General features: G+C 43.1%; 1 protein-coding gene across 1 annotated transcript in view; it reads left to right on the top strand.

Annotated features, from left to right (window-relative positions):
* The first annotated feature begins 5,732 nt into the window (after window positions 1-5,732).
* BEAN1 (brain expressed associated with NEDD4 1) overlaps window positions 5,733-23,114 on the top strand; it is a 31,143-nt gene continuing 13,761 nt past the window's right edge. Inside the window, exons 1-2 of the mRNA XM_083370832.1 lie at window positions 5,733-5,924; window positions 17,191-17,325. Coding sequence (XP_083226958.1) covers window positions 17,253-17,325 — 73 coding nt within the window. The 5' untranslated portion in view covers window positions 5,733-5,924; window positions 17,191-17,252. The remainder of the gene's footprint in view (window positions 5,925-17,190; window positions 17,326-23,114) is intronic.

A 23,114-nucleotide genomic window follows, 5' to 3' on the forward strand; every position in this document is an offset into this window, starting at 1 on the left:
CTTAAAGTTGCCATGTTTGAAGACCCCTGGGCTAAGGCATCAGGTTAGAAAGCAGGAGAGTAGTGAGTTCTAGTCCCATGAAAGCCAACTGAGCGACTTTAGGTCTGTCTCTCTCTCTCAGTTCAGCTTACCTTACAGGGTTGGCATGGGGAAAATAGGAGGTGGAAGGTATGTTACTATGTTCACTGCCATGAGTTATTTGTAAAAATAATAAAGGTGGGATATGCAAATAAATAAATAAAATGTATGTCCCTCTCTGGCAATCAACAGCAGGTCCATTCCTGGTGTGCCATCGGTAATTAGTTCCAAGTATACTTTCCTCTCTGGATTTGATCAGTGATCTGTCTTCTGATGTATGCCTTAGCGCTAAGGTTGTTTGAAACAACTGATGCGGCAATGGTGGAATGACTATTTATATTCCATTTCCTCCATCCCCAATTCTCAAAGAAACTGACCACCAAGATTTCCATCCACCCATGATCTGGCTGGAAAAATATCAAGAGATTCAAACATTTCTTTAGCAGCCATTGTTACTCATTGAAGAGATGCTTTATGTAATGACATTATGATGGAAGCTCGCCAGGAAGTGCCAAGTTTATAGGTAATTGGTGGGGGGGGGACAGAAAAAGGTCCTAGATTCCTAGAAGAAGGAACTTACACTCTGCAGCCAATATACAGTTCCAAATCAAGGTTGATTTGAGAGAATCGTTACTTGTTTTCTTATAAAATAATTGTTGACATCTGGCACCTTAGATAAGATAGATCAGATAGGAACTGCCAATCTTCACTTGGGACACCTTCTAAAATAATCATTAGATGACTTGACCTAGATTCAAAGGATGCTGAAAGTCATCTTTCCTCTAAAAATGCAAGAGAGAATTTAAACACAGAGAGAGAGAGACTAGAAAAGTTGGTATTAGATGCAAGCAAGGACAGGCAATTTGCTCATCTCCCTTTTCTGCAAAACTAGGAAAGTCCTTTGGTAGCTGTCTGAATTGAAAGTGATTTTTTTCTCTCTCTCTTCAAGCGCAAATCTCTCCCAATTCTCTTTAGCAAGATTAAGATGAAAGGGATTGTCACAAGAAATCTGCAAGCGAACTGTTTCAAATTAGGACCAATATCTACATGTATGTTAGCACCAAGACTTTCTGTATCTCTTTTTCACAGATTTCTCGCACACTGGAGAGAAGTCGATTTGATTAAAAAATAAATAAAAGTCTGCAGCTCTGGTTGATTTGCTTATTTGGTTTATAGTTCATCTGATTGATAGTTCTTTCAAGGAATATTAGTCCGAGAGTTGAAAGAATCTTGCAAAAATAACAGTAGAAAGAAAAGGCAAGCTAGGAATGTATTTGCTTGCCTTATTTATTTATTTACCCCATTTGTACGACCACCCATCTCAACAAGTGACTCTGGGCACTGAGTAAAATTAAAACAATAGCAACAATATAAATAAAATAAAATACATAGCAGCCAAGAATAAATCACCCATCATAATTGCTAAATTAACCCGGGAACCGGTCCCTGCATACGTACATTCAAGACTCCCAACCCGGGCAGTGACAGGTCTTTAGGCTCTTATGAAAGGATAGCAGGGTGTGGGCCATTCTCTGTCAAGAAAAAAATTTCTTAGTCCAGCATTTCTAACCTTGGCAACTTTAAGACTTCTGGACTTCAACTCCTAGAATTCTTTTGCCAGCCATGCTGGCTGGAAGATATAGATAGGCTACATCTATCTATATCAATATCTATACCTCTATCTATCTATCTATCTTCATATCTATATGCCTAACTACATACCTAATTGCCTTGTTTTGCAAAACATCCTTTTTTTGTTCAGATATCCTGTTTTCTAGAATCCCACGCTTAAAAAAGCTCATTAAAAAACCCTTCCAAGCATCAGTTTTCACCTTAATCCTCCCCCTGCTCTATTACTTTAACATAAATCAAAAAGTTCAACATCATCAATTCCCTGAGTAATCCATCAAAAATGGCCTTTTGAGCCTTCAGCATTTTTGCAAGATAATGAAACTGAACACCAGATGGTGCTCAGCTCTGGAAACAACAGTGGTTAAAGGGACTGCCTTCAACACGTGCTTGCTTCTTCCTTTTTCATAGTTTGAATAGACAGCATTCTACATTGTTCACCCAATCCAGATGCATTGGGACCCATGTTTCAGACTTTGTCAGCCTCTGTAGATTCTCGGCAGCTGCAGACTGGCGTCCTCTGAGGGCTTTAATTTTGGGAGGGCTGCTGTATCAGTATGTGATGATTTCATACGCAGCTCTTCCTGAGTCTTGTTCTCCAAGTGGAATAGAATCAGGTTGAATTAAGTGATTGGCTTGAAATGGACCACAAAAAGCCGAACAGGAATTCTATCTATATTCCAGCATCTGGGTGGAAAAAAACCTGGAGATTTTCCTCTGAGAGTTATTATTGCCAATTAAAGATTGAACTAGAATACTTCTTCCCCATGTAATAGTTTTCTACTTTCAGGAATTATTTTTTTTTAAAAAAATGAAAAGATTTGAATATGGCACTACACTTACAGAATATGTACACGTAGACTTAAATCTTCAGAGCTTTATGGAACATAATCGTTTATCATAAACCCCACTTTACATTGCTTATTGTTTCTGAAATGATTGCATGTTTTGGTCTATAAACAAATTTAACTTTCTGGAGGAAAGGATAAAAACAAAACAGTTACAGTTAGAAGCAAAAAGGAACTATGGATAGACAGATTCATCACCACCCACAATAGAAGAATAGCTGGTGAAGATCATGGAACTTACTCAGATGGCTGAATTGCAAACAGACAGCTACATTTATAATGGTCAGGAACTCCTCACGGACTTTTTTGTGTGAAAAAGAATAAAAATATGAACTAATGGGATTCAGGGTGAAAGTCCAGGCCCCAGTAGGAGAATAACACACTCTTGCTTTGAAATATGCTTAGAATTTCAGCTCAATAAGAGCTAAGGATGATCTCCAGCAAGTTAATCCCAAATTTATTTCAATTCAAGGAGCAATGACACAGTTGATGGTTTACATATAAGAAGATGAGGCCCGTCCTGTCTATTCACCACACACAGATTTTGAACTTGTCTAAGCACTGGATGAGAAAATAAGCAGTCTTGGAAAGGTCTCTACCAATGTAAGATAATTGCGCACTAGATGACCTTATCCCATTAAGCATTATGCAGTGCTACAATAAATCAGTTGCTCTTTGGGGGAAAGGTAGCTTATGGCTCCTGAGCTAATCCCCAAAGTGCTTTCTATGATGAGATCAATTCAAACATCAGCCAAGGATGATCTGTGCCTTTCCAGCAGAAGCCTTGGAAGAAGTGGAAGGGAGATGATCAAGAAGTGGGGGTGGGGGGGAGGAGAGAAAAGACACTTACATAGCAGGAAAAGAGAGAGAATCATAGGGCTGGGACTTTGAGGTTTCAAATGGTTGTCCAGTCTATTTTTGAAAACCTCTAGGGATGGAGCACCCACAACTCCAGAAGGCCAGCTATACCATTGATTGTTCTCTTTTGTCAGAACCTTTTCCTTATTTCTAGACTGGATCTCTCTTTAACAAGCTTCCCACCTATTATTTCTCGTCCTGCCCCCAGGGTCTTTGGTAAAGTCAATTCTCTCTTTTCTGTGACAGCTCCTCAAGTGCTGGAAGGCTTCATATCTCCCTTAATCCTTCTCTTTAACAGGCAAACTTCTGCCTCCTGATCTATTATCCCCATGGAATCAGGTTCTTTCCTATTTTAAGGTGATCACAAGACTCTGTAATTCTACTGCAGCAATTGACACAGTTTCCTATGAAAACCCGATTTTCGTGTTCCACTAGCATAACTTTTAACTCTTTTAAAATCTTTTTTTTCCCCCTAACCGGGTTCATCTGTCACTAAGATACGCGTATATGATTCCCTAAAGCTGTCATTTACAGACCACAATGGTTGCGACCACAATCTCACAGATACTGGTTTGAGGGACAATGCAGGCCCAAAAAAATATATAATCATATTGAAATGAAGCTTAATGAATGTAATTAATGAATGAATTTAATGAATAATCCATTGGGTTTTTTTGTTTAATATGTCTCCTGAATTGGGAAACAGAACAACGGGACTTTTTTTTCAACGAGGGAGAGCTGTGACTGGTTTCCTGCAAAGCATTTAAACCCAGTTAATGAAAAACCTGCCTGATGGATTAGCACAAAATGCTGATGCTTGGTTAGAAGTAACCAGGGTTAACCTTTGGTATATTACCACGGCCAGGGCTACCATTCTGAGCACGGCCCCCACAAGGACATCCACTTGGGTGTCCAATCCACAGGGCAGCTGGGCATTTCCCATCAGATCCGGGTGGATCTTCCTGGCACCTCCGGGAGTTTGAACAGTCGCTGCCCGAATTGAGTGGACCTAAAGAGTGGACTCCAGAAGATGGTAGAGGACTCCAGAAGATGGTAGAGGACTCCAGAAGATGGTAGAGGACAGGAAGGCCTGGAGGAACATTGTCCATAGGGTCGCGATGGGTCGGACAGACTTCGCAACTAACAACAACAACAAAGAGCGCAAAGAAAAGCAAGCCTTCCCCTTCTCCGTTCCGTTTCCACACAAACGCACACACACACACACACACACCCACACACAAAAAGATTGGCACAGGGCCTTAAACCCGAGCCCCCACCCATGCTCGGGTTCCGTTTTGACGCGCCAAGAGCCAAGGAAGCCAGGCAAACTCGCGGCAATCCAGCTCCTCTCCATCCTTTGGACAGCCCTTCTCTTTCTTGCCCGGCAAAGGGGAAGCCAGGTGGGCAGGGTGCCGCCCGCCCCGCCCGCTTCCTTTGTTCCTCCAGCCTCGGCAAGCCAGCTGGGGGCAGCGCGGGGCCGCTTGCCCGGGGGGCGGCCGAGCCCCCACCCCTTCCTCCCGCCCTTCCCGTTGCCCGCCGCTCCATCGCGGCTGGCCGTCCCAGGAGCTTCTTTCCCCGGCTGCCAGCTCAGCGGAGAGGAGCCTTTGGGCGCCATCGCCAGCTCTCCGCTGCTTCTGGTCCGCCACCGAGGCGCTCGCTCTGCAAAAAAAGCCCTGCACGGAGAGGCCGGCCTCTTTGCTGGACGTGCTCCGGGAAGGGGCGGAGGAGGTGGGCGAGGGCCGGCTTGCCGTGCGGCTGCTTCTCTCCTCTCCCCCCCCCCCACCGTCCTCCTCGCCTCCGCTCCCGGATTGAGGCGCTGGAGGGGAGGAGGAGGAGGAGGAGGAGACGGCGGGCTAGGCTAGGGTGTGTAGCCCCTCCTGGGGCGGGACAGGGGCTTCCCACTCTCCCCGATCGCTCTCCTGGAGCCAGCCCAACACGCGCGCCCACCCCACCCCACCCAGGCTTGGATCCCCAACGGGCGCCCCCGGGATTCCCTGCCCAAGTCGAGGTCTGGAAAGGACCCTTTGGTCCCAGGCGCCTCCCGGGGCTGGGGGACGGGGGCGCGGAGAGCCGAGCGCTGCCTCTCCTGCGGGGTGCCACAAAAGCAGAGAGAAGCCTTTGAAGGGCGGGTGTGTGTGTGTGTGTGTGTGTGTGTGTGTGCCATTGTCTGGCTCGAAAGTGGGCAGGAGGGGCTCGATTGCACGAGGAGGTCTTGGAGGGCGGGCGGGCGCGCGCGTCTCCCCCCCCCAGCCCCCTCCCCCGCCTTTCCCCCCCCCCCTCCGTGCGTGTGCTGTAGCCTGCAGCGGTTCCGGTTAATTGGCTGGCGGTCCTCTCCCTGGAAACATCTGGGAGTGGAGTGCGGAAGAAGGGGGAGAAAAACTCCGGGCGGGGTCTGCCGGGCTCAACATGCCTCCTCCGGCGGCGGTCCTGCGGCGAAAGCCCTCTCGTCGACCCGAGGAAGTCCGCAGCAGGAAGGGGAGAAACTTCGGGATGGTGGAGAGCCCGTTGCACGTATGTATGCAGAGGGGGAGGGGAGGGGGAGGGGAAGAGTGGGGGGTGGGTGTGTGGAGTGTTTCCACTCTCTTTCTTCTCCGTGCCTTGGCAAGGAAGACAATGCGGGGTACCGACAACCCGGCTTTCACTTACTCGCTTTCGCTTTGTCGGATGGAAAAGTAAGGGCTGAAGTTGAAGAAGAGGCTGGGATGCAGCCTCTCTCCGAACAATGGAGCAGGTGCCTTCCCGTCTCATGTTCCACCCGTGCCCGAAAATGGGAGCTTAATTCCCGAAGCTGTGCCTCAAGCAGATCTTCTGGGTGTGTATGGCTTCGGGTCTGCCCAAAAATAAAATTAAAAAAAATCAGAAGGCTTTAAGTTTCCGCTGTTCTCCCTTTCTCGTGGCGGGGAGTTTATGGAAGAGGAAAGCTCTAGCGCCCTTTGCTCAGGTTGAGGTTTGCGTGTCAGCAGAAGAAACACTTGGGAAAGAATTGACATGTATAATAATCCCTGTCTGGTGTTTGGATTCAGTAAAACAGAAAGCAGAAGGCAAGCAGAACTAACTTGGCCCGAAACTAATGGGGTTTTGTTCCGGGTGTGTGTGTGTGTGTGTGTTTGTGTTTGTGTTATTGTTTGCAAGTGCTGACTTTCTGGCCAAATCCAAGGCAGTCGATCAAGATGCAGAATACCAAACCTTGGCATCAAATTAGTGCTGTGTAATCACTTTTAAAGCTGACTGGAAGCGGGGCGTTCAGTCTGCGAGGGTAGACATTTTTGTAGGAATGGCTAAACTTAACAAAAGATTTCACGCAAAGAGATGAATGTGCTTGTGAGGCTGTGGGCAAACCTAGGCTCATTTTCTCTAATCTCAACTCGGTTTGGACCCGTTTCCTGGTCATTTTAGAAATTTGGAGAGCGGACAGTTGTACGGATTTTCTATCCATTTCTTCCAATGGTTGTATTGCCCTTCTTCCTCAGTGCTTTGTTTTAAAATATGCATTGGTGTGGCACTTTTCATTAATATTATTCTACTTTTTTTTAAAAAAAAAGTGAATATGAGCGCATGGCTTAATTCTCATTTGCCTGTGGATTTGGTGTGTGCAAATTGGATAAATTTATGCAAATGCTTTTTTTTTAAAGTACAAAAGATTTTACCTTGAGGCAAACCAGAGATCCATCTCAACTCAGTGTTCCCAATCTGATTGAGGGTTATTCTCCCCAGTTACAAATCAAAGTCCTTTTGGTTAGCCATATCTGGGCCTACCTGAACCTTTCTGTCTGCAAAGCAAGTGTTCTTCTCCGAGAAGTGGTGCTTCCCTTTCAGGGTTTCTGAAGATGAAAAAGCTGCATATGTTTCTTACTGAAAGTAGAATCTTCCTGGGGGGGAAAATCCTTTTGTTGAAGTAGCTGGCTTTGATGTCACTTGGCTGGAGAGGTTTATAATGAATTTCCAACACTTGGCTAGTAAATCAAGTGGGTGTACTTTCACCATGTTATGTACCACCAGTTAATATCTGCTATACAAACAAAGAAGGGACGCGGTGGCTCAGTGGGTTAGGACGCTGAGCTTGTCGATCAGAAGGTCGGCAATTTGGCGGGTCGAATCCCAAGTGCCGCGTAACAGAGTGAGCGCCTGTTACTCGTCCCAGCTTCTGCTAACCTAGCAGTTCGAAAGCACATAAAAATGCAAGTAGAAAAATAGGGACCACTCCGGTGGGAAGGTAACAGCATTCCGTGCGCCTTTGGCGTCTAGTCATGCCGGCCACATGACCACGGAGACGTCCTTGGACAAGCGCTGTCTCTTCGGCTTTGAAACGGAGATGAGCACCGCCCCCTAGAGTCGGAAACGACTAGCACGCATGTGCGGGGGAACCTTTACCTTTACCTTTTATACAAACAAAGTATTAAACTCTCTCTCCTCTTCCCTTTTTTCTTTCTTTTTCCCCTTAGTTCTTTTCTTCTGCTTTTCTCTCCTTCTGGGAAGTGCTATCCAAATTAGAACCGGTGGCAGTTATTTCAGTCTCTGTAAGTAACGTGCCATGGTTTAATAGTTTGGTTGGAATATAGTGGGCCAGATTCCCGGGAGGATTCCCAAGGAGTAAGAGACAGCTCATTTCAGATCATTTGTGTGAGTGAAAGAGGGGGAAGACAGTGCCTCCCCAACAGTTCCGAGTATAAGCTTGATGTACATCAGGCGTGTCCAACCTGCATATGCCGCAAGTTGCCCTGGATTAACAATGCGGCCCCACAAGATGGTAAACTTTTAATATTACTATGTGGTTTATATACATTATAAATGATGTGTGTACATGTATATACATTAACTTTTTTTTTTAAATTCCATTTATATCCCGCCCTTCTCCGAAGACTCAGGGCGGCTTACAAGCTTAGCAGTAGCCTTCATTCTATGTATATGCCTGCTTATTAGGGCTTTCACCCCCCCCCCAAGCGGCATTATTACAAAGTCAGCTTAATTGCCCCCAACAATCTGGGTCCTCATTTTACCTACCTGGGAAGGATGGAAGGCTGAGTCAACCTTGAGCCTGGTGGGACTCGAACCTGCACTAATTGCAGGCAGCTGGTGTTACTTAAGGAGGCATTAGCCCACTGCTCCACCAAGGCTCTAACTTTGAAGTTAGCCAGATCCCATTTCTATAGTTATTTTATTTATTTATTTATAACCCATTTTATTATGATTACAAATAACTCGCCTTTCTCCTTATTTTCCCCACAACTGAAAAGGAGTGACAGTACCAAGGTCATCCAGCTGGCTTTCACGTCTGAGGCAGGACTAGAATTCACAACTCTCTTGTTTTCTAGCCTGGCGCCTTAACCGCTAGACCAAAATATTTAAAAAGTGAAAGGTTCAGAAATTGGCAGTTTGGTGGAAGGGCACCAGATTGATTGATAGTTCTACTTACTATTTAATATTTGCCAAGGCATCTCTTATCTTGGAGCTCTCCAAGTTCTGAACAGCCCTACACTTTCTCATGCTTTCTTGACCTCCCTGTACCAGCCAGTTCTCTACATCTGATGCCCTACTTTTTTCATTTGTTTTCTACTACAGGAACTAACTAGCCAAGTTCTCTAGGGACCTGTGAGTTAAGCGTAAAAAGTGGAATGGAGAAACTGGTCCTTTCTTCCAAATGTATAAACAGGTCCTTAGTCACCCAATGTACTAAGCTGCTGGTCTGAATGTTTCTTACACTGACATTTCAATATTTATTTATTTATTTATTTTATTGAATTTGTATACTGCCCTATTCCCGTAGGACTCAGGGCGGTTTACAGGGCAGTTAAAACCATGAAATACAAAAATTAAAATCAATTAAAACAATTAAATTAAATTCAAGCCCCAAAAGTAAATCTAAAACCCAGTTAAATTAACAACCCCACAGTCTGGACCAAACAGATCAGAGAGCCACGTTTTCAGGTCCCGGCGAAATGAGCGAAGGTCGGGGGCAGTCCTAAGTTCCGTGGGTAGTTGGCTCTATAGGGCAGGCGCACCCACAGACAACGCCCTTCCCCTGGGAATAACCCGCCGGCATTCATTAACCGGCAGTACCCTGAGAAGGTCCTCCCTGTGGGGGTGCACAGGACGATGGGAAGATGATGCCAGCAGCAGGTGTTCCCTTAGATAGTCCAGACCCAAGCCATTTAGGGCTTTATAGGTCATTACCAGCACCTTGAATCTCACCCGGAGGGCAACCGGAAGCCAATGTAGCTCACGGAGGTGTTGCACGAGAGTATCGGGAAGCTCCCATCAAAACTCGCGCGGCTGAATTCTGCACCAGTTGAAGCCTTCGGGTAGTCCTCAAGGGCAGCCCCATGTAGAGGGCATTGCAGTAGTCTAACCGGGAGGTCACGAGCAGATTGCAAATGAACTGTAACACATGGACAGACTTTGTCTGTGTAAATAATTAAAATGTGATTCCTAATTCAACATACAGCTGATGGAACGACTTGGGAAGGCCCAGATTCTTGATTATTTGTTGGAAAAGAAATTGCATCTAGATTTTGTGTCCAAAAAAATAAAATCTGGAGGGACTTTGAAGGTCTTCTACTCCAACCCCATGCTCAAGCAGAAAACCCTATACCCTTTTAGACAAATGGTTGTCTAATCTCTTCTTCAAAACCCCCAATGTTGAAGCACCCACAACTTCTGGAGGCAAGTTGTTCCACTGATTAATTGTTACCAAGTTTGTCCTTGGTTCCAGGTTGGTTCTCTCCTTGATTAGTTTCCGACCATTGCTTCTTGTCCTGCCTTCAGGTGCTTTGGAAAATAGGTTGACCTCTTCTTTGTGGCAGCCCCTTAGATATTGGAAGATTTCTTTCATGTCACCCCAGTCCTCCTTTACATTAAACTAAACATACCCAATTCCTGCAGCCATTCTTCATATGTTTTAGGCTCCAGTCCCCTAATCATCTTTGTTGGCCTTCTCTGCACTAGAGTCTCAACATCTTTTTTATATCGTGGTGACCAAACCAGAATTGAACAGAATTAGCTTGCACCTAGACTCTTCTATTCAGTAGCCTCATCTGACCATACCCAGAAAGCATGGCCTTCCCTCTTACACCACCTGCTCTCTGGAGCCCCTTGAGATTTGCCCGGTTCCCACCTTACCCATGTTTAAAAGAGCCCTGAAAATCTGGCTTTTCCCACAGGCCTTGGGTTAGACTAGGTCTTACATATTGTACCATTTTAGAATAGATGTTTGTTTGTTTTTTCCTCCTCCAGACGGTTGGGGTGTTTCATTCGTATTTTCGTAATGATCTGGCTGTATGCCAGCCAGAGTGACTGTGGTGTTGGACAGCAACATCAATTTAACAAATATATAAATAATTGCCTCTCCCTTCAGCAGCTTCTCTGGCAACTCATGCTTCTACTAAATCTCCAGGGAACTTCCTTCCAGAGGCTGCTCCACCTTTTCATCATTCTGCAGGAAGAAAGAGCTTCTTAACCCTTGCTTGGCTCTGCGTGAGACATCGCTTCTGAACGCTTCCAGCAGAAATCCGCACCCGAGGGAATAAGAAAAGGAAGCACTCATCCCGTTATGTAATGTTTAGGCAGATCTGAAAGAAGCCAGTTGGAGCCATCTCTTGAGTGGCAGATCTCTCTCTCTCTCAGGGGTAATAGGATTTTTTGAGAAAGCAGACCAAGTTTTCTGTTCTTGACAGGAAATATCTTTACCACCTTTTTTTTCTTTTTGCAATTGCAGCCTAAAGGAACTAAGGCTATTTCGTGGTTCCGTATTCAAGTTGTGATACAGTTGTTTTGCTCAGGCCTCACCAAACGAGGTATATTATAGATGGTCCTTGGACCTTCCAAAAACTATGGGTAGTCCTCCACGTACGAGCACAATTGCTTCATTACAGTTGTAAGACCAGGACTCTCTGTACTTTGCTGGCTCCATCGTGGTTAGTCTTTCTTATTAAAGGACAGATGGGAGATTTCTCGGTATGATTGGCTGCTTTAGAAGCAAGGCAAGGACAAATAAGCCAGGGGTCTCCAACCTTGGCAACTTTAAGACTTGTGGACTTAAAGCGTGGAATCCTGGGAGTTGAAGTTGCCAAGGTTGGATTCCCCTGCAATAAGCAACAGAGGAGACAACAGGTTTCAACTTTACAACAGTGACCAAGCTGCCTTATCCAATTTTGCAACCTTCACTGCAAAACCGGAAACGGGTTTGGATGTTCGTTCAACAAATGTGTTTGTTGTTGGCCTTTTCCATCCTTCAGTTCTCTTTTCAAAATCTCTCCTCTCAAATCACTATCTTAACCCAACAGTTAGGATAACTAAAATGAACCATCTGTTCAAATGCCCAAATTCATCACTTCTTATTTTTAATTTCTTTCCTCTTTTCCCTGGTTCCCAATCTTTTTTCTCCTGTTGCTTCTCCTTCAACTGAAATAAATTCAGATGCCCTTAGTAGTTATCGGATGGCACCAATGACATCATCAAGGATGTGGTGCCCCATTTTCCATGCAAAAACAAAGTTCTGGGCTTGTGCTCAAAAATCTTTTCCCCCTGTACATTTTGTTTTAACGTAGTTCTCTCTGAATTTGTAATTCACGTTTGGCCTATCCCCAAAGCATGATCGGTTGAAAGTGACCTGGTTTTGCCTTCTCTGCAGCAAAACTCTCCTGTTAAAAATATAGCAGATTGTTATTTGCAAAACAACAACAACAACAAAATGATGTTGGTTATTGTAATCTTACAGGATTTTTTCTGAAAATATGTCTGCGAGCCAACAAGATACCATTTCCAATTTAGGCACCAGACACTATGTCATCTCACACTTTCCTTTCCTCGCCAACAAAATTAAAAATGGCCTGGAATTTTGCAAGATTGATTTGCGACAATCTTGTTGGGATCTCATCAGGGAAGCTGGAGCTCTTGCAAAGTGTTTGATTCTCACTTTAATTCAGTGAGACATTCTCAAGAGATTTGGGGCTGGTTTCTTCTTTTTTTCTCTTTCTTTCTTTCTTTCTTTCTTTCTTTCTTTCTTTCTTTCTTTCTCTTCCTTTTTTTTCTTTCTTTCTTTCCTGGTGCTTCTGTCTTTTTACACTAAGAATTTTATCCGGAGCAATGCTCCCTGTCAACTTTGCAAATAGAAAGCAAGATTGAATTCCCCAAATCTTTCTTGCGTACTGTTGTACTGGATTACACTTCTCCAGTTTCATGGTAATTTTATGGATCACATCGAGGGAAGATATTTGTGATAAGATCTTTTCTGAAGGAATTATTTTCTAGTGTGCCTTTGTTACATCAAGAAAAACTCTGCGCTATGTTTGTCAACGGAATATTTAAGGTAATGGAAATCCCATTCTGCCCTTGTAACTGCATATGTCTTCTTTGTAAGAAAGTCTATGATTGATACCTGTATGTAGAAAGGGTGATTGGAGAAAAGGGGTGCTAAGGAATCAGAGCTGGGGTAGATACAATATAGAGAGGAAACGAGAGGATGTTGGTTCAATAGCACTTAAACTTATAAGCCACTTCACAGTGATGCACAGCCCTCTCTAAGCAGTTTACAGAGTTAGCGCCTTGCCCCCAATAATCAGGCTCCCCATTTTACCGATTTCAGAAGGATGGAAGGCTGAGTCAACCTTGAGCTGGTGAGAATCGAACTGTGGGCAGTCGGCAGAATTAGCCTGCAATGCTGCATTCTAACCTCTGTCCCACCATGGTTCCCATGATGGCAGTTATTTGGTCTGTGATAAGATTTCTGAAATGTAATCCAGATATAAAAAGATGTTGAGATTCTAGAAAGAGTGCAGAAAAGGTCAACTAAGAGGATTAGGAAGAACATTTACAGGAATAGGGTGTGTCTAGTTTAATAAAAAGAAGGACAGGGCAGCAGTGTTCCAATTATCTCAGGGGTTGCCACAAAGAAGAGGGGGGTCATCTTCTTTTTAAGAGCATCTGAAAGCAGAACAAGAAGCAATGGATGGAAATCAGTCAAGGAGAAAACCAGCTTAGAACCAAGGAGTAATTTGCCAACTATGAGATGCAGTATGATGCAGTTTCGGGACTAGCTAGGTGTTATTTGTCTCCTAGTCAACCTGTATTCCATGCAAGCCTCCAGATTGAGTAGGTGGGAAGTGAGTTGAGACCGAAGCACACTGCTGTTCCTAAAACAGCATCAGTCTCCCCCATACACACACCCAAGCATTAGCTTTCATACTTCTCCAACAATGCTTTTGCAGCCCACTTCCAAACTGTTTCTCTCTCTGCCTAGATTAAATCCCTTACGGGATGGGAGATAAAGATTTGAGGGACGCAGAAAGGAGGTCCGTGGAAAACCCCTGATAGCTGAATCTTCTCAGAAATGTTTAAATGTTGTTTTGCAGCTATGTTATAGAGTCACTTTGGTGTGGCAGCCAGGACATCAAGATAGAAGCGTTTTTCAACTTTAGCAGCTGCGAGCTATGTGGACTGATCCAAGGACACCCAGCTGGTTTCATGCCTAAGGTAGGACTAGATTTCACACTCTCCCAGTTTCTAGCCCAATGTTTTTCAACCTTGGAAACTTTTGGATAGGTGGACTTCAACCCCCCCAACCCCCAGAATTCCCCAGCCATCAGGGGAATTAAAGTGTGGAAGTTGAAGTCCCCACTTGAACTGTCTACGCTTGCTAGCAGGGGAATTCTGGGACTTGACGTCCACCTATCTGAAAGTTGTCAAGGTTGAGAAACTTTGGGCTAGGAATTGGGAGACTGTGAGTTCTAGTCCTGTCTCAGGTACAAAAGCACTAGGATGACCTTGAATCAGTCCCTCTCTCTCTCTCACTCAGCCCTAGGAAATGGCAAAGCATTTCCAAGATATTACCAAGAAGACGGCAGGAACTTTTCCAGGCAATCGCCGGGAATTAGCAATGATTCGAAAAAAATAAATGGAAAGTAGCTAATTACTTAGCAGGGAGAGAGGTTTCATGCTAGTAAGGGAAATGTCCCTGTTATGAAATTGAACGTTTACTTGAGCAGCTAACGATTTAGATCCTCCAAGAACATTATCCCCTGCATGCTAAAAGTACAATAATTATTTCATTGTGGGTCTGTGCTGCCTGGTGTGCACGTGCTCATGGCTTTCTGGAGATGCATTTGCTGTGGTGATATGGAGTGGGTGATATGGAGAAATGTAAAGGAGGGTCGCAAGTATTTTCCGCTGAAGCAGCAGCTTAAGAAAATTATAAAACGTGAACAATTATGCTGCTTAGCATGGGCCTTTGGCTATCAAAAGAGTAGCACAAACATATCAAAATAAACATCATGGTGATTAAGCAACCCCGCCTTTTGTAAATCAAGTTACAGGTTGCGCTTTCCTTTCTCTTTCCACCTGACTTTCTAGAAGAGTAGCCTTCCATTAATTCAAGTTGAAGGGGTTATTTTCACAATGTTTGATGGATCGCGAGATGGACGGATGGACAAAAAGACAGATGGACAGGTTTCTTCTTTAAAGCACGTGGTGTTTAACACAATGGCAATATACTTATGTAGTACCAAAGCTTATATTTAATGCTACTAAGTAATAGCATTATTTTTCAATTTTTTTCAAAAAGAGTTATTTGAAATAAATTCTTTTATAAAAAAAATGAACTGTGGTTTGTGGTAGGGGGTAAGACTTGGCCTCAGTCTTTTCCAATGACTCAAGAATAAGAACATCCAAAATTTAGGAGGAGGCACAGGGTCTAAATAAAAGAGAACAGGATTATGCTGAATGTTTTCAAAACCGCTGCATCAGTCTGTTTGTATTATCTTGTAATGCATAGAATGCATAGAATGAAGGCTACTGCTAAGCTTGTAAGCCGCCCTGAGTCTTCGGAGAAGGGCGGGATATAAATGGAATATATATATATATATATATATATATATATATATATATATATATATATATATATATATATATATATATATATATAGAGAGAGAGAGAGAGAGAGAGAGAGAGAGAGAGAGAGAGAGAGAGAGAGAGAGTGAGTGAGTCTCGGGTTTCTTCCCGCGTTCCTTTCATCTTCAGAAAGTTGTGGCGACGTTTCGATGAAATCCCATCCGTCATCATCAGGCCGGAGTGTTCCTCCTGCTGCTTCCAGGAGCAATGCGTGGTCTGGCTGTTCCTTTCCAGCCAGACCACGCATTGCTCCTGGAAGCAGCAGGAGGAACACTCCGGCCTGATGATGACGGATGGGATTTCGTCGAGACGTCGCCACAACTTTCTGAAGATGAAAGGAACGCGGGAAGAAACCCGAGACTCTAGATCTACACATACAGACACCCGCGAGAATCTACGAAAACAAATATATATATATATATATATATATATATATATATATATATATATATATATATGTGTGTGTGTGTGTGTGTGTGTGTGTGTGTGTGTGTGTGTGTGTGTGTATGTGTGTGTGTGTATATATATATATATATATATATATATATATATATATATATATATATATATATTTCCTTGGATTCAGATGATACCATGATAAGAGATAATAAAGGCAAGACATAAGTCCTCTCTGCTGCTTTTAGAGCAAAATAAACTGTAAGCTCCTGAAAGATCTTTAAGCATGCTGCCTTCCTACCACAACAATCATTAGCAAAACTGGGCAAGCTTCTCTATAAACTCTGAGACAACCAGGGCTGGGAACAAAGTAGGTTGCTGGCATCTTTTCCAGCTGGGCCTTATGGAATCAGCCAGACAGTACACAAATCAGAGTCTATGCACATTCTGGCTCTAATCTTATGTCAAAGCCCATTCCCAGGAGTCTAGAGATGTGCAAAGTTCTTTCCACTTGCACTTGAGAGCAGTCTTTCTCAACCTTGGCAACTTTAAGCTGTGTGGACTTCAATTCCCAGCATTCCCAAGCCAGCCAAGTCCACTCACCTTAAAGTCGCCAAGGTTGAGAAGCACTGGTTTAGGAGCTCATAGGGGAAAAGGGGTCAACCCAGTGGTGGGATTCAAATAGGTGAACCACCGGTTCTCTGTGTGGATGCCACTTCCCAGAAGTCCATTCTGGGCCTGGGCAACCAAACGTTAGCTATCGGTTCTTCTGAGGTGGTGCGAACTGGCTGAATCCCACCATTGGGTCAACCTCAAAACTGACACACCTTTGTTTCAGGCATATACTTTGCCACCAACCTCTCATTACGTGGGAAAGGCACTAGATTGGGAGAGGCTGATGTAGCAGGAGGTTGAAATACTCAGGCTTGAATGTCCCTTTTCAAAAGTGCTTTTCCAAAAGGCAACTGGACATCCTTGGTTTTTTTTTCCCTTGAAAATGTTTCACTTCTCATCCAAGAAGCATCTTCAGTTCAAGGGAAAAAAGTTAAGAAAGTCCAATTGTCTTTCGGGAAAGCATTTTTGGGATAACCGTGATCTGGATGATTGACATTCAGGCTTGAATGGTTTAATCTTACCACGAACAATATAATGAAGGTTACAGGATGGTCCGGCTATCATAAAGTACCTTCATAGCATTCCTTCTTGGCCAACCTTAACAGACGTCCATCCAGCAGTGGAACAGAAGAGGGGAGAGATGAGGGAAAGAAATAGGTATCATTTAAATAAACATAGTCTTCATTTTTACTTTCAAACTAGATTAGCTCCCATCCACTGAGAAAGGAAGAATAAACCTGTTTATTTATTGCTTTTGGATGCCATATAGAAACCAAGCCTTGAGTCCTCAAGAAATCTGGCGTCTTGCTAATGCTCATGTTCCTCTACTTGCTATCGATCTACATCTTTCAAAAAAATAAATAAATCCCTTTCCCTTTTTTTTAGATGAAAAGAACTTTCTGCCTTGCAGAAAAGACAAACTTCAGTGCAGGAATCGCTTCTGCTTGATGAATTGGCTTCTTTGTTGCTACCAGAAGGACTGTGGCAAAGAATACGGCTCCATCAGAGTGACATGTTCAGGTGAGTGACCCATGCATCAAGCGTGTTTCATACATAGCACGGGATGGAGTTGTGTTGGGGTATGATTAAAACGAAGTCAACCTTTAGTGAGCTGTTTCTTGAATATTTTGTTGAGAAGAACATTGAGAAGAAGCAGAGCCTGCTTCCAGAACACTGCAGAGGGACCATATTTGTATTCCATTTTTAGGTGAGGTTAGGTGAACCTCATCCTTCTCAAAATGTGCTAGCTCTCTGCGAGCAGGGATTTTCAGATAAAAAGACCAACCAGATCTCATCAGTAGCAAGACATCTGAATTAAGCTACATCTGGTGGGTTTTCAAACTATTGAGAGTATAAAAAATCCATAAAGAACAGTGTCTTTGCTGGAAGGTATGTCGAGGTTAAACAGTTGGGAGTACTTTTGCAAATGAGGCATATTAAGAGTTATACTCAAGGTTACTTAATGCAAATTAATTACCTTTTGATGGTACTTAATTATTCCATCTTCACTTGCAGTTAAGGGTAGTGGAATTTTAAATGAGGGCTCATTGGTCAAGGGAAATAATACGTTAGCAACTGTGAAGTTACAAATGTGGTATGTCGTGTCTTCTGTACTTAGTAATTTAGAGAACAGAATTGTGACCTTGGGTAAGAGCATTTTTCCTCTATAAAGTGCATAGTCATAAAGTAGCGTGGAAGACAGAGTAGCAACATAGTCCATTTGAATGTCGGCCACGTAAGATTTGACTTGTTGAGTGTTGAGATAGATTTCCTTGAGGAGAAACATGTTTGACAACCTTCATTGAAGGTTGCCAGTTGATGTTGTTGATTTGAAAACAAGTAATCGCAAGCTAAGAGTTTTATGACACCTTAAAGTATCCTTCCCCACTTTGAATTCCTTCCTCATAGATGGACTTCAATTCCCAGAATATCTAGGAAGTAGATTAAGTCCAGGAAATATCTAGGGAATTCTGTATTTTTTTTATTTTTTATTTTTATTCCATTTATATCCCGCCCTTCTCCGAAGACTCAGGGCAGCTTACAAGCTTAGCAGTAGCCTTCATTCTATGTATATGCCTGCTTATTAGGGCTTTCACACACCCCCTAAGCGGCATTATTACAAAGTCAGCTTAATTGCCCCCAACAATCTGGGTTGATCCACTTATCCAGAGGATTCCAAGCTGGGAAATATTGTCTTAAAGGCTTAGCATCTTTAAACTGAGCATTCATGTAGCCAAGTCGTGTTCATCACATATGTTTCCTTCAAGTACATGGATACATATGTACAAAGTTATAAGGACAAAGAAATTGTGAAGGGTCCAAAAATGTAAACAATTTAAATTTCTAACAATGTCATTAAATCTCAGATTATCCAAAATGAAGATCACAGACTTGCACAGAAGCAATAATGGATGAGAGTGCATACTCTTTCTTGCAAATGAGCATTAATCATTCTGGAGACACTGTCCATTCCTAACAATAGTGTTAATACACCCCCAAAAGAAATCATCTGAGTTGCCACAAAAGCATCGATACAACTGTGGGAAATGTAAATGCCGGGTGAAGGTAATTTTGCCAAACCTCCAGAGGTACTTTTTAATGTGTAGTATGTATTAATAACTTGGATCTTGGTTGTTTCCATCTCCTACCAGCTTATAAAAAATGGTTGGTGACGTTCTGTCCCAGTCTACGTGATTCCTTGTTATTCTCACAAGGAGAAACCCTTCTTCCAAGAAACAGGCAAGAACCACAAGAAAAAACACAAGAAAAACCAACCCCTTTTATTCTCACAGACCTAAGTCAATCTCCAAGGCAAACTCAGTCCACAGCAACTCGATCCTCAACCAGCACCTCCCACACCTTCCCTTTTACTATTCAGCCAAGGCGTGGCTCCCTAATGCCTTCTCCTTTGCCTTTGGAGTTGCTCCATTGCATTCCTCTGTCCTACTCACTTCTCTTGCCTGCGCTTTACAAAAACTATCCATATGGTGTAGTAACAACAACTTGCACCTAAACATCGGCAAGATGAAAGAGATGGTGTTAGACTTCCGGAGAAAAAAGGAGGAACCGGGCCCACTTTACATCGGGGAGGACTGTGTGGAGAGAGTTTCCTCCTTTAAATTTCTGGGAGTCTACCTCTGTGAAGATCTGACCTGGAAAGTTAACACAACCCAGGTGGCTAGAAAGGCCCAACAGAGGCTTCACTTTCTCAGGGTCTTGCGGAAGAACAGGGTAGAACAATGGCTAATGACCCTCTTTTACTGGTCTACTATAGAGAGCGTCCTCTCGTATGGTATTGTGGTTTGGTATGCTGGTCTGACAGCCACAGACAGGAAAGTATTACAGAGGGTAGTGAGCACAGCACAAGACATTGTGGGCTGTCCCCTGACACCACTGGATGACATCGCCAGGGCTCGTTGCCTTGGAAGAGTGAGGAAAATTCTCAGGGATGACTCACACCCTGGACGGTATCTCTTTACTCTCCTACCATCGGGTAGGAGATATAGGAGTATAGCCAGCCGTACCAACAGGCTGAAAAATAGCTTTTATCCGTGGCCTGTTAGGCTTTTAAATGGGACATAATTTTATGCAGAATTGACTTGGGAGGCCGGTGTGTGGTGTAATGGGTTCACATGGTGTGGTAGGATGGAGGGTTTGTTGTCACTGTGTGTTGGGGGGAGGGAGCACGGGGAGAGACTCAGCTAATCTCAATGTACACATGTTGTACTTTGACAATAAAGGTTTATTATTTTCATGCATCCTGGATTTTTCCCAACTGATCTTCATCACTGTCCAACTCAGGCTCCCAGCACAGCTGTGTCTCAGCCTGAGCGCGAGTAGGGGGACCAGGCTCCTCGTTAGACCATACATCTTGGAGCTCTTTAGAGCCTTCCTCTGACTCTAATGTCACTCCAGGCCCCTCCTCCTCATTTATTCCTCACTCAGCTACCAGATTCACTGGCTGATGAGGAATCACAACAGCTGAATGCTGTATCAGTGTAGGTCTTAGGAAAAGTATCTTAGGTAAAAGATGGAATTCTTCCTCTGTACGCCTTTTTTTGACAGACTGGGTGTCATGGCTATGGTTTAGATTCAGTTCTTCTCTGATACTTTTTTAAAAAAAATGCATTTATCCATTTATATCCTGACTGTCTTCTCAACCTGAACAATAAAGTAACATGGAAGCCATCACTTCATCACCTTCAGCTTGAGGAGAAATAGGATCATAGCATTATACAAATGAAAAGGACCATTTAGGTCAAAACTAGCCCATAGCACACTTCAGGAAATCCAAATGAACGCCTCTTCAACTACTATCTGTTCAGCCTCTACTTGAGCATAGCTGCAGTAGTAAAAGATAATTGGTTAGCATGTCACTCTATTCTTACTATTGAGAAACGTGAACTAGAGAAAGAAAGATAATTGATTGTACTGTCAGTCTGCTATTACTATTAATATTCTGCCAGACTCAGCCTTCTGAGAACTTATTCTGTGTCTTGCATTATGAGAAAACAAAGATAAAGTCTCAACCTTTTTCTATATCACAACCCCTCTAGCATTTGAATGATGATGTTGTCCATTAGAACAATTAACCAGTGGAACAACCTGCCTCCAGAGGTGGTGAATGCTCCAACACTGGAAGTTTTTAAGAAGAGACTGGAGAGCCATTTGCCTGAAATGGTATAAGGTTTCCTGCCTGAGCAGGGGGTTGGACTAGATGATCTCCAAGGTCCCTTCCAACTTATTATTATTATTATTATTATTATTATTATTATTATTATTATTATTATTATTCAGTTGTGTCTGACTTTTGGCGATTTTATGGGCCAAATCTTTCCAATTTTGCCCTACTTCTTTGAGTTTTTCTATGCTCTGGCTGGTCTTAGCTTTGATGGTGTCCAGCCATCATATTCTTTGGCGGCCTTGGTTTCCTTTTAATGCTAACTCTTCCAAACAGAATTGCTTTCTCCAGTAAATTCTCCTGCATGACACGGTCAAAGTAAATGAGACCCAGTTTCATAATTTTGCCTTCTACTGATACGTTTGATGTTAAGCACTCCAGTACTTACTTGTGGGTCACCTTTGCTGTCCAAAGAAGTTGCAGGAGCTTTCCCCAGCACCACAACCCAAATAAGTCAATTTTTTCCCTGTCTTGCTTTTTTTTTTTAAAGTCCAACAATCCCCTCTTCCTTTCTCTTCAAGGCTTTCTCATCAATATCCAGGTGCTCCCAGTGTTTTCCCCAGAACATAATTCCTTGTCCTTTGATTGTTTTCATTGCTCTTTTCTCAACTGGGTTCAGTTTCTCTCAATAGTTGCCAAAATTTAGTACCGGAGACTAGTCAAGGTGAATTGATTAATTTAGAATTTGGAAGCTCTCCTTCTGTTGATGCAGCTTAAAATCACATTTGCTTCTTCTTCTTCTTCTTCTTTTTTTGGCAGCCGTTTCTCACTGCTGACTCTACAATTCCAGGATCCTTTTCATGTCTAGTAATTACTGAGCGAGGCATTCTTCATCCTCTCCTTGATCTTTAGATTTCTTTTTTCTTAAGTGGAGAATTTGGGAAAGTACTCAGCATTACACAGGCAGGCACATAAGTATGTATAAATAATGTGATCGCAGAGAGTTCACAAGCGAGCTTTATCCAAATAGCGTGGTTGCCAAGGGATTTTTGTCATCCCTGCTAGAAGCACTGCATAATGAGAAGTGACTCCCAGCCAAACACTCAATAATGAGAAGCAGCTTCAGGCCAAATGACATGCATTTGTGAATGTTGCTTATAAAGAAAGAGGAAGGAAAAGACTTTTAAGTCTTCAAGCATTGCAATGCTTAAGCATACTCTCGGAAACTATAATGCAGTTGCACAATAGCTAAGAGAAACACCATTGTAGGGAGAGATTTCGGGAGCTGCCTTTTTAATCCTTCCCTTTTTTTAAAAGGAACTGTGAGAAATTAGAGAGTGCTTTTCCTGGTCCATATTTACTAAAGGCTATTGTTTGATAAGGAGGCATTATTTGGGTGGGAAAGCCTGTTTTTCAGAAATTGCTCGGCGTGTTTGCTGTGGGTTTCCACACGGATGCACAATCATCTTTGCTCCTTGTAGCTTTGGAGGTCAGCTTAATCCAGAATGACATTTCCAAGACTGTGCTCCTTCTGCGCAAAGTACCTCCCTTGTCGGTGAGCTTGAGAGTCTTGGTCTGCTCGAAGTCTCGTGCGGTTTCAAATGATTTTGCAAAGGAAGTTTGGGTTATGGCGGTGACCTAAACAGAAGCTCCATTATCTAAAAGCAATTTGTTTCAGAAGACCAGCTAATAAGGACCACTAATGAGAAAAGTCTATCATGCTTTGACTTCATTTGATGAAATTCTAAGCCTTGTGTGATTGACTAGTGTTGGGTACTAAACCCTTCCCTGGATAATCATTGACATGATTTGGGCTGCCAATCTTATCTTCATCTTCTGTAGAGCAATTGGCATTTGCAGGCTTAAACCAATTTCAATTGCCTGCACTATAAAAGAGGCTTCTTGACCTTTTACCTTGAACCCATTCCTTTTAAAATAGAACATTTTATACTCAGATAATGCTAAACTTGATAAGGCAGGAGTCCCGAATCTTTTCAGAAAGTCTGACAGCAGCAGGTCAATAGGCACTCAAGTAAAAAAGATTTCTACACTCACAGCATGATTATTTCAGTGGCTGAAGTCATCCCATGTTATCCTTCAGAATGCTTTTAAATATACTGGATCAATTTACATGCTGCAAAAGAAAATAAACCTTGGACAATGGACAATGGACTTGCAAAAAAGGTGA

The sequence above is a fragment of the Vipera ursinii genome (assembly GCF_947247035.1).
Source record: "Vipera ursinii genome assembly, chromosome: 10".
Lineage (NCBI taxonomy): Eukaryota > Metazoa > Chordata > Lepidosauria > Squamata > Viperidae > Vipera > Vipera ursinii.